Source organism: Lissotriton helveticus, chromosome 7 (genome assembly GCF_964261635.1).
Source record: "Lissotriton helveticus chromosome 7, aLisHel1.1, whole genome shotgun sequence".
Taxonomy (NCBI): Eukaryota; Metazoa; Chordata; class Amphibia; order Caudata; family Salamandridae; genus Lissotriton; species Lissotriton helveticus.
This window is the reverse complement of record NC_136068.1, coordinates 251,544,811-251,556,924: the sequence shown is the minus strand read 5'-3', so window position 1 is coordinate 251,556,924 and position 12,114 is coordinate 251,544,811. Positions and strand designations below refer to the sequence as shown.

Below are 12,114 nucleotides of genomic sequence, written 5' to 3'. Positions count from 1 at the left end.
ATCTTGGGTTCTAAGGTAGTATGCTACATGCCACAAAGCACTTCAATGCCTCATCAAGGGTAGTAAGCACTATATAGATGCCATTGTAATATGGTCTAGAATTGTCCACGCCTGCAGTTGTACTGGCACCAGGTGGTGTTATCCCTGGGCACGGCCACAGTGGTGTGTATCTATAAATCTATAAAGCACTATATTCTGGGAGTGCTTCCGACGCCCAAAAAAGGGGCTAGGATGCGCTATAAATTTGTGCTCCTAGGGCTGGTGCTAGCGAAACGGAGGATAGCAATCTACTGGATACATTCCGGACCACCGGTGAGGAAGAAATGGAGAGATGACTTGCGGGAGTGGGGAGTAGCAGCGGAATGTTACCTCAAAAAAGTATGGACCAATAAGAATGCGGAAGGTGATCTCCTTGAATGGGGGCAAATGTTGACTGAAGCGTCCACAACAGAGTATGAGGGTGAGACTGTGAGCACGCATAGCTCGCTGAGCACCGGGTCCGCTTTGATACCTCCAGTCATAACACTATCACATGAATCCTCTCACACCATGACTCCATGACTCTTGAATAAGATTTGAGTGTAATGCTGGATTTTACCTAGGTCAGAGGTACTGTGCCACCTGTCTGTCACTGCCACAGGGAAAGAGGGGGAGGTGGGGGTAGGGGCGGTGTTCAAGGAATAAAATGTGTATTCCTGGTTGTGATTATTGTGATTATCATTAGTTGGAATGTTGGTTTAATTGTTTGAAGATAACAATTCCATAGACAAACAACAGTACTGCTGATAACTGTGCGAGCAACTCGTTCTAACGAGTGATGGGCCTGTGTATACTCACAAGATATTTTATTAACGATATCAGTGATATTTTGACCATAATCCCTGTAAATGTACTTTTGCGTATTTATACTTGATGTGTAATGAACACAGTGTTTAATAAAAATAAGTTAAAAAACAAATAGATGCCATTATAACACGTATTTGGCTAAACGAAGGTTCTTGAGCTACTATGTGTTCTGCTGTTTCTATGTGAGTGGGTCAAATGTGCAGTTTTTGCTACAAATTATATGCAATTTGTTCTTCACTACAATCTTAGAGTGATTTTACATTTAAAAAGTAAGTATCTAAGACACAAATAATGCTGAAAGCTCTTGATGTTAGTTGGAGGGCCTGGATACAAAAGCTATTTAGGTTGTTTTGGACTCACAACTGTCTTTCTTGAACAGTTATTTCTCATGGACTCTCGTGTCCTGGTGCCTTGTATTGTGAGGCTGTGTAAAGTCAATCCAACCCTTTTTTACCACTGTTCAGTCACACTTCACCAAAAATAAATTTGAAAACATTTAGTACAACATTGAGATGTTGTAATAGAACCAGTTACCATGATCGCAACAGCACCAAGACACTCAGCCTTTTGGGCGTCCACCTCATTATCATCATCACAGTCACATGTTTTGTGTAGAAACAAAGGGTCACATGTTTCAACCAATGTTGCGTTTGCAAACGGGCCATTCCGCAGAATCTACCCGCTTGTGACCGCACAATAGGCTTCTTACATGTATTAAACCCATTTTGCGATTTGCTAACCTGTTCCCGAATCGCAAAATGGGTTTGCGATTTGGTTTTTGGAAGGGGAGTGTTTATGGTGTCAGTTCCAAATAGCGAATTCCAAAGGTATGTATCAATGTTTTGTGACCATGAATGCGGTCGCAAAACATTCGCATTTAACCCATTCACAAATGGGAAGGGATCCCCAAGGGACTCATTCCCCTTAGGGAATGGTTGTAAAAATGTTTTTAAGAACAGGCACATGCTCTTAAAAAATGAAAAGACAACTTTTCTTTTTTTTTTTTTTTTAAACGCAACCCTTTTTCCTTTAAGGAAAACGAGCTGCATTTGTAAAAAAAAAAAAAAGATTGCTTTATTTAAAAGTAATCCCGGACATGGTGGTCTGCTTACCCCAGCAGGCCACCACCCTCGTGATTTTTGCAATTTCTAGGTGGTCGCAAATTGCGATCCACCTCATTAATATTAATGAGGTAGATCCATTTGTAGCCCACTAGGAATCCGTATATGAAACTCATGGAGTTTCATACATTGGAAATAGCGATTAAGTAATTGTGATTCTCAGAAAATCGCAATTAGTTCATCGCAATTTCCAGATTTGATACATGTGGCCCAAAACCCTTTGTCTAGGACATGACAGAGCACAAGGGAAAGGTCAGTTCTGGCGAATGACAGAGCACAACGGAGATGGTCAGGAGCAGGCCTAACTCCAGGATGACAGTTTAGAAGGCATGCCAGCTATTAACCCCTTGGCCGCGGCGGTAATTCTGCCGCGGCGCTAGGGGGCAGGGGGCGCGCGGTGCCGCCATGCTCGTGACTGAACCACTCCGTCACGAGCTGCGGTGTGCTTGTGACGGAATGGTTCCGTCACAGCCCCGCCCGCTCAATAGAACGCGCCACACAGGCACGAAATCAGCGCCACGCAGGCGTGGCGGCCGGGCCGTGACGGAACCATTCCGTCACCAGCACAGCCCCACTGTGGCTCGTGACAGAATGGTTCCGTCACGAGCGCGCAACGGGTTAATCGACAAAGCACAGAGGTTGGCCTGTTCTGGGGAAGGACAGAGCACAAGGGAGGCCCCAGATCTGGAGCAGGAAAAGGTGCAAGTGAGGGTGCAGCTCTTGAAGAGCCGTTTAGATTACACCAGAGGGGGAAGATTTGGAAAATATCAGCCCAAAAGAGGCCAAGGCTGTGTAGGACAGAGCCCATGGGAGGGCCCAGCTCTGGGGAAGGACCGAGCACAAGAGTTGAACCTAAGCATGGCTCGGCCACAAATACACCACCCATGAAATACACAACAGTGCCTAAGGCCCTGTACTCTTTTGTATATATGGTAGCATCTGTCTAGAGCTTCATAGATCTGATGATGCCAAAAACATGTTTCTGTGGTCAGACAAGAGGCTACTCCATTGGTCGTGAATGGTTGGTAGAGTAGAGTGTGGGTCTATAATGTGGCCTATGTAGGAAGCACTGGGAGTCATCTGTGAGATTGAATGGTACTCCAATTGTCTCATGGTATACATGAGGCTGGTTTTCAGCTGGAGGAAACAGGGATGTGCAGCTATTTCCCATCCTGTGGGGGTTTGGGTGAAAGGCAATATCGTGTATGTTGGGTGGTAAGGTGTGGCCGCTTACTGTATGTAGATCGTATGTGATGCAATTGGTGTACGGCATGATGGGTAATCCTGTGAGGTTGTGGTAATCTTCTAACTGCACTTACATATGAGGACAGACTAAGACATAGATCACCACAAACATTTTCCCTGGGGCCAAAATGGCAATGCCCTAGGGGCTGGTATCCCTATTCCAGCTGTGGGCTGCATTTATGAGCAGCCTGGGGGCCGGTTAGGGCGGTTTCTGTGTGGTTCGATGCAGCAAGCAGCCCAGTGGGGTGCCTCGTGTTTTTCTGGAGGTAGATGGACGCCCATTACCTCCCTCTTATCAACGGCAGAAGTGTCACTCCCTTTCTCTCGCTAGGCCTGGCCCATTCATATATGCATATGGGGGGGGGGGGCTGAGCAGAAGTGGCCTCACTTGTTTTCAGGTGTGTGGGCCACGTTTTTTTTTTTGCGTGCCCGGTTTGATTTTTAATCCCAATCCAACCCTGGCTGGAAACTCCTGTTAAAGAGCAGGTTCCCAGCTATTTGTTTGGTAGTTATACTCAGCTGATGCACATTATAAAGTGTGAAAAATTCCCAGGACAACAGCAGCAGCCTCAAAAGAGTTGTTTACCGTGGGGCAGAGGGGAGGTCAGGGCTCTTTGAGGCAGTGCATTTAAAGGTGCCAGGGCGCGCTCTAAGCCCCGCCCCTCTAAGTCTCCCCCGCCCTTACACTATGAAAATGTTTCACAGGTTGTCAGGTCTGACAGCAGGAGGCAACTTCAAGCAGGAGACAACTAAAACAATTAAGGCTTTTATTTTGTTTAGAGAATCGGGAGACTCCCGCATGAATCGGGTGCGTTGGCACGTATGGGTGATGTCCAGTTGATTTACAACATGGGCACGTGAGCTTTGTCTGGGTCAAATGGTGTCTGCCGTTATTACCAACATGTTGTTTACACATAGGGATGAGTATCCTAAAGCCACCAGAGTGGCGTGGTTAGCGTCACTCCGTCTCTGCAGGGTTAGTCGCGTTATCACGTCGGATGCAGGAAGTGGGGTCATCTCCTCATGAACGCGAGCTTAGGCCATGACAGATTTCTAAACCAGGATAACTTCTGCTTCCGGCCGCGCGTCATGTCCAGAGCGTGCAGCCAGTGATATTCATCGCCTATTATTTATTTTGGCTCACTTCTTGATCGTCTGTGATGGTGTGTGTGCTGAGCTGCACGCCCCAGAAAAAGTGAGGGCGCTCTTGCTGGGGACCCTCACATTTCGCGCATGGGCACGCACATGGTATAGAACAGGTGCATTGAGAGTGGTACATCCAGTCGTTTTTTTGGATATGTTAATTTGCAAGTAGCTACGATTATTCTAGATTTTCGTGAAAGAAGTCACAATGTGCCCGCTCTATTAGAGGAATTTACACAATTGACAAAAATAGAGCCAAAAAGAAACTCCAAGTCAAAAAAACTTTGTAATGAGGGACCTGAATTTAATCTGTGCACTTCTTGATAGAGGAGCGTTGTACGTGGGGGTTTTCGTGAAGCATTGCCGTTTCGTTTAATTTCTGTGGGCAATGGGCAGGATAGATGCATCAACTTTATTATGCAGACAGCTCAATGGGTTAAGGCAACTGTTGCAGGGATCATTACACAAACACGCCACATGATTCAAACTGATTTGAGGTTGAATGGAAACCTTTGATGGAAATTAGTAAATCGATTAATAGGCACCCTGTAGAATAGGTTAAGAGCTTACAAGACGTCAATGGCAGGCCACTCTCTTCTATACGACCAAAAGAGAGGAGGGGGGGAGATAAAAGCAGCCGAGTCACACAAAAATTATATAAATTATTTTTATTGAATATCAATAAAACTGTATGTAATTATAAAAAAAGTTTTTAACAGTACAAAATATGGCACATACAAATATATAAATACCAGTGTACCTTTGAAATGTAAACATACTCTGTTGGGATTATGTAAAAAAAAAAAAAAGCGAACAATGTACAGAATTGAGGCACTGAGGCGGCACCTGCCCGTTCCCATAAATAGGGTGTTTGGCACCCACCTGTCGATGGGCCCCGGACCTGCCACCGGCTGTATTGTAGCAGTTGACAACTGCTGGCTGTTGGTCACAGCTCTGCTGAAAAGCCGTTGCTGAGCGCCGCACCAACAGGTGCTGGGGTGCAGCGCGGCTCTGTAAACAGGATCTGCCTTTGAAACGGGGACAGGTCCTTGGATGGGCGTTGTGAATTTCACAGGCAGAGTGCGGGCTGCTATTGTGAGGCGCGGGCGGCAGCTGTCCCGCGCCAAATGGGGGGGGGGGGGGGGGGGCTGATTTCAGAAGGACCCCCGATCTGCCCGCCCTCGCCTGCTTGCAAGATTATCACACTTTTGGAAGTACAAAAAACATTTATATTAACACTTTCATTTCCATCCTTCATAAAAAAAAGTCAGTACAAAGCAAACGGGGTTGCCACCTCGCTCCATGTAGCCAGAGGGGGGGCTTTCACTGGACACCCTAATACATTCTCCGGGAATTCATATTTTGCGGGTCCATGGGTAAGTAGCTCATAGAGTACAGGTTGTAATTTTGAATTTTAGGACTTGTAGCCCAGTTTATCCCACTGTCAAATCAGGGCCAAGGGACCAGGAATTAAAGCAAACCCTGGATTGGGTGGAGAACTCGGAAATGTGGCTACTGTGAGAGCTTTGCATTCTGGGAGTTGCAATCTTGGATTGTCTCCACTGGTTTAAGAGAATGCAACACACCTGCTGCTACCCCAAAAATCATTAAAGAAAAGCAGGCGACTGGAAACATGGCGTCTAGCTGTCACTGAGCAAGGTGGCTAGCCTAAGAGAAAACGGGGTAGCATTCCCCACGCATAAGGAGAATTGTACAAAAATAAGAACTTCATACCGAGGTCTGTAACTAGGATCCGCCTAGTAAACTCTGCACAATGATACTGACAGGGTGGGGAGGGCTGTTATAAGGCACTTTGAGCAGCGAGATTAAGGCACTTCGAGCAGATTGTGAGTCTGAATTGAGGAATGGCTCTGCGCATGCTCAGAAGGGGCGGAGGGGGGCTTCCTGCCAGAGGAGGCCGGATTCCAGGGCTAGGGTGAAATGAAGGAACGTCTCTATGCACACACTGTGTGCAGCATGTCTCTGGAGCAGTAATGTCCTCTTTGTCGCCTTCAAGGGCGGAGGCATGTCTCTCTTGACACACACACACTGTGTGCAACATGTCCCTGGGGGAGGAATGGCCGCTCTCAGCGGGGCCCCGGGCAGCCCGTTTCCTGGTGCTTGTGCAGGAGGGACATCCTGGAGAAAGTCCTGGCGCAGGCCTGACACTGGTACTTCTTCACGTCCGAGTGGGTCTGCAGATGCGCCCGGAGGTTGGACCGGTCTGCGAAGGCCCTGTTGCAGTGCGTGCAGGAGAAAGGCTTCTCACCTGTGGACAAAAACACAACACGTTACAAGAGGGCAGGCAGATGGCAGGTGGAAAATAGCAGGCAGCACTAACTTGAGGGTATCTACACATTTAAATCAACATTGCCCCTTTATTCTAATTTTAACCTCTGCTAGGTGGAACCAATGATTTGTGGATTGGACGCCGCATGCGCTGAACCTACTGAACTATGTTGCCATTCAATTGTAAACAAAGCGCCACAGTAGCATGTTGAAATGCCAATGCAATGCAGCTTCTTTCCTTTAAAAAAAAAACCGTTCCCCCAGAGTTGAAAAGACCCCAGCGGTGTGTATTCCAGTCAATGGGCGCCTTTTCAGGAACTCTGCCCGTGATTTACTTGGCGACACAAAGGCCGCCTTTGTTGTGTCCTCCTGGACGCCATCTTTTCACACTTGGAGAGGGTGTGAAATCGGCCCCAAATAACAATTAACGATCCCGTGGCACTAATGAAAGGCTCGGGTGGCGGGGGTTGAACATGCGATACTTTCTGGTATTAAGGGCCCCAGGCCCCCCCTCGGCGAGCGGCAGCTGGCGGGGAGTCTGCGCCCTGCCCGGGGCTCCATCAACAGGTGCAAGCAGGCCCGGGGCTGCTGCTTTAAAAGCACCTGCCGGCCCTCCCCGGGGCGGCTGCACCCCCTGCTCCCGCAGTCAGACAGGCCTACAGCTCCCAAGAATGCTCTGTGGAGGGTCCCGGGGCGGAACTCGGAGCCCCTCAAGAATCAAAGAGGCCGTACAAGGTCAACAAAGGGAGGGGACAGGAGCCAGGCCACTTGTCCACTCAGCGTGGCACATCACCCCTGTACTCCGCCAGGCACCCTAAATGTCTTTGTCCAGAATAAACAGTAGAGCACCTTTGCACTTTTCTTTGCTCCTCAGGCTTGCGCGCGCCTCAGGCTCACCACACTATCCACCAACGACCATATTAGGGGGCGTTTTAATTTCCCACCCCCCTCCCGCTGTCCTCAAACTTTTTTCTTTCGTTAACTCGAGTGTGTGACGGTATTTCTAAAAGACCCTATCAACCTTGCACGGGGTAGTGTGTACTGATATTGCACGAGCTGCATGGGACAGTTTTCTAAAAATGCCAATGGAGAGGGGCTTGCAGTTTTATCTGCCAGTTAACAATACCCACGGTGAGTAAAATACTCTGACCGGGCAGTATACCGGAAAGAGGTGATAGGCCATGGCTCGTGGTCGTGTAACGTGTGCCCGAATGTGAACCTGGCAGGAAGCAGGGAAATGGGAGTACTGTAAACACTGAAAGCCAGAGCAGGGTTATTCACCTGTGGGCGCCCGGATGTGTCCCCGACAATGAGTAGGTGCGTGGGGGAGTGCGTTCAAGCCACCACTCACACCATTACCCTGTGTGTGCCCGACGGGAACCCTGGTAGTGAGTGGGGGTTGGGGTGGCACTGAGCCCCTATAAGCTGACCATCACCTGTGGGTATGGACACGTGGCCTTGGCTGTGAGATGTGGGGGTATACACCGATCAGTCAGTCACCCGCATATCCAGCAGTGGTCCAGGCAGTGAGTATGGACTGGTGCGAGAGTGCAACACTGAAAGTCGAGACTGATGACAAGCACCTCTGTGTCACTGAGGTGTGGCCCTGGCACTGAGGACTGGAGAGAGGGGACAGTCTTCGAACCTCAGTGACTTGGGCGAGGCCCTAGAGCCCAGCCACTCACTCACCTGTGAGCGTGGGCCCTGTTAGTGAGCAGGGATCTGTGTGTGTGAGGGGGTGGGGGGGTGGCACTGGACGCTAGAGGCCGTACACTCACCCCTAACCCCGCCTCCCCGCGTCTGTGAGTAGAGACTTGTATTGGGGTACAGGGGGTAGACCCTGGAAGCCAGAGGCCGGACACCCACCTGTGTCTCCACCCCTCCCCCATCAGTGAGAATTAACTTTTATAAAGATGCAGGGGGTAGCGCCTGGAAGTCGGAGGCAGGGCAATCACCTGTGCCCCCCCTCCCCTCCCCCCCCCCATCAGTGAGCAGGGACTAGTATTGGGATACAGGGGGTAGGCCCTGGAAGTCCGAGGCCGGACACCCACAATTGAACCCCCCCCCCCCCCTTCACCCAGTCAGGGAGCATGGTTTTGTATTGGGATACAGGGGAAAGCTAGAGTCCGGACACTCACCCGTGTGCGTCCGGATGTGGCCCTGCAGCAGCCAGGGCCTGGAGAAGGCCTTGCCGCAGATCTTGCAGACGCAGGGCAGGGTGTGGCTCCGGATGTGCATCTTCAGGGCCCCCAGGCTGATGTACTCCTTGTCGCAGTACTTGCAGCTGAAGGCCTTGCGGCCCTGCGCCTCCTCGCAGTGCAGCTGCCGGTGCTTGGAGAGCCCCGTGAAGGTGGAGTAGGCCTTGCTGCACTCCAGGCACTGGAACTTGTCGGCCCCCGAGGAGGGCGAGCAGGGGCTGGGCGGCTCCGAGGTCTTGCTGCCCTCGTCGTCCTCGCTCGAGAGGGAGGTCAGGTCCAGGGGCTTAGAGTCGTCCACCGAGCTGGGGGGTGACGCCGGGTACTCTGGCTCCGAGGTGAAGAAGGACGAGAGCAGCCCTGCGTCCCACACCAGGGACGGGTAGAAGGCCCCGGAGGTCAGGAGGTCAGGCTGGGGGAGCACGGGCAGAGGGTAGCTTTCATACAGGAACGGAGAGATGATCACTGTGGACAAGAAAAAAAAAAACACAAAAGTTAGTCACAAGTCACATCAATGAAAACTTTTTTTTAACTGTGCAACGCCATGCATAAATTTAGCACCTATCCAGAAAATACAAGACTTCGGTGTCATTAAGAAGTGGGAATTTTAGTTTAACCGAGTCACAGATTTAGTTTAGCACAAAATAGACACGAACAGGGGAGGACGGTCATGGTTTTCTTCATTAAATTGTTTTGTATAGCGCGGAGTCAACCCAAGTGGGTTTTAAAGCGCTGTGCACAAATCTTACAATAGATTATAGTATGGTACCGCTTTTTGCAGAATTTCTCAAATAAATTAATAGTAGTACATGGCACACAATTTGTGGCATGACACAATAAGGAGAACCAAAGGGAAAAAAAGTAAACTGTGTGAAATAAAGTGGTTCGCAATGCACCCTTTTCCCAAGCACAAGAAAGGCGAGTCCGCTTAAGTGTATATCTGCCCCTTGCACTCAAGTGTTTATTGGCGGATTCGTCTAGCAAGCATCCTTTTTCAAGCTCGAGTACCATGTTGCCCGCCACTGTTTGTAAACATTAATCACGCCTCACAGCTTGAAGAGACACCTGTCCAGGCGTGTACACTGGTGCCAGCCTGAGCACAGGGCGAGCTCACACCCCAGGTGCTTCCAGGCACTCTGAGGTGAGGCACGTGTGTATTGGAAAACGCATTTCAACAGAGAATGTCAGAAATTGACTACATTTGAATGGTACAATACACATCCTAGTGGCGCTTATATGGTAGTGTAGGCTTGTAATTTTAGGTAGACAACGAAGGAACGAGTTTAAGCTACAATTCACCGACCAACACGACGAATGCATCAGACCTAACGCCCCCTTTCCCCTGGCAGCCCCCGTGAATGGGATTTTTTTCTCACTTTTTTTTGGTTCCCAGCACGTACGAGAGTCTGCTGTTTGCAGCCTGCATGCATCCGACCCCAGGCCCTCTTTGTTGCAGAATGCACCCGGCCTCAAACCACCAGTGGAGGGTACTTTAAACAGCACTGGACGGAAGGCTTAAACTCCCCCCCTTTGTGGTAGGCACTTTCTGTAGCATCTCTGGGGAAACTTATCAGAAGCCTGCGCCATACTTTAGTCTCCCTTACTGGCTGAAAGTTTCATAGGCAAAGTATCAGCCCTACTCAGTGGAGACCTCGGCTTCCATGCCCCCGAGTTCCCCCTGCAGCGTGCACCAGAGTCCAGACTCCCTCTATTGATGCCGCTATGGCATGCACAGGAGCAGTGCACTGCCTCCCTCCGTTGTGATCCCTCTCTGCAGCATGCACCGGGGTACCGACTCCCTCAGCTGGCATCCCTGTCTGCAGCATATATCGGAGTCCACGCTTGTGATCACCCTCTGCAGCATGCACCACCGGAGCAGACTCCCTCACGTGATCACCCTCTGAAGCATCCACCGGAGTCCATGCTCCCTCAGTTATGATTACTCTGCAGCATGTATCTGAGCCCAGACTCCCTCACTTGTGATCATTCTCTGCAGGAGCACCTGCGCCCAGCCCCCCTCACTTGTTTGTGATCACTCTCTGCAGGAGCACCTGAGTTTATACTCCCTCACTTGTGATCACCCTCTGAAGCATCCACCGGAGTCCATGCTCCCTCAGTTATGATTACTCTGCAGCATGTATCTGAGCCCAGACTCCCTCACTTGTGATCACTCCCTGCAGGAGCACCTGAGCCCAGACTCCCTCACTTGTGATCATTCTCTGCAGGAGCACCTGCGCCCAGCCCCCCTCACTTGTTTGTGATCACTCTCTGCAGGAGCACATGAGTTTAGACTCCCTCACTTGTGATCACCCTCTGAAGCATCCACCGGAGTCCATGCTCCCTCAGGTATGATTACTCTGCAGCATGTATCTGAGCCCAGACTCCCTCACTTGTGATCACTCTCTGCAGGAGCACCTGAGCCCAGACTCCCTCACTTGTGATCATTCTCTGCAGGAGCACCTGCGCCCAGCCCCCCTCACTTGTTTGTGATCACTCTCTGCAGGAGCACCCGAGTTTAGACTCCCTCACTTGTGATCACCGTCTGCAGGAGCACCTGAGCCCAGACTCTCTCACTTGTGATCACTGTCTGCAGCATGCATCCTAGCTCAAGACTCACTCACTTGTGTGATCACTCTCTGCAGTATGTAAGCGGGCCCCGGCTCCCCGAGTTGTGTTCACTGTCTTAAGCATGCACCCGAGCTCAGACTCCCTCACTTGTGATCACTCTCTGCAGCATGCACGGGACCCCAGCTCCCTCAATTGTGTTCCCTCTCTGAAACATGTAAAGGAGCCTAGACTAACTCAGCTGTGATCGCTGCATGCCCTGGAACCCAGATTCCTCCACTCGCGCTCACTCTCTGCAGCATGCACGGGACTCCCTCCGTACCTGTCTGGCTCTCCAGCTCGCTGTAGTTGGGCTTCTTGCTGGTGAAGTGCTTCTTGACGAGGAAGGAGCGAGGCATCCTGCTCCCGGCTGTGGGTCCTTCCCTGCTCAGACAAACGGAACAGCTCCCAGAGTCCTTCCTGCACAGCTCGCGCTAATCCCGGTTATAATGTCCACGGAGTTCTCTGCTGAGCCCGGGCAGTCCAGCTGCTCATAAAGGACCTGCCCCGGGGGCGGGGCTAGGGTGTCACTGGGTAACCAATCGGATGGCGAGGGCGGGGCGCGTGCCTCCCGGCAGGTGGATGGGCTCGAGCGGGTCCCGGGCAGTGCAGGGGGCGCGCGAGTGACATGTGTACAAGAGCTGCGCGAGGCGGTGGGTGAGGGATAGTGC

General features: G+C 50.7%; 1 protein-coding gene across 1 annotated transcript; it reads right to left on the bottom strand.

Annotated features, from left to right (window-relative positions):
- Positions 1 to 5,008: 5,008 nt before the first annotated feature.
- On the bottom strand, positions 5,009 to 11,913 carry SNAI1 (snail family transcriptional repressor 1). The gene is made up of 3 exons (XM_078652028.1): positions 11,727 to 11,913; positions 8,783 to 9,304; positions 5,009 to 6,624 (listed from the first exon to the last, which is right to left on the bottom strand). Exons 1-3 carry the CDS (start codon positions 11,800 to 11,802, stop codon positions 6,443 to 6,445), a joined length of 780 nt encoding a protein of 259 aa, XP_078508154.1. The 5' UTR covers positions 11,803 to 11,913; the 3' UTR covers positions 5,009 to 6,442.
- Between the last annotated feature and the right edge of the window lie 201 nt (positions 11,914 to 12,114).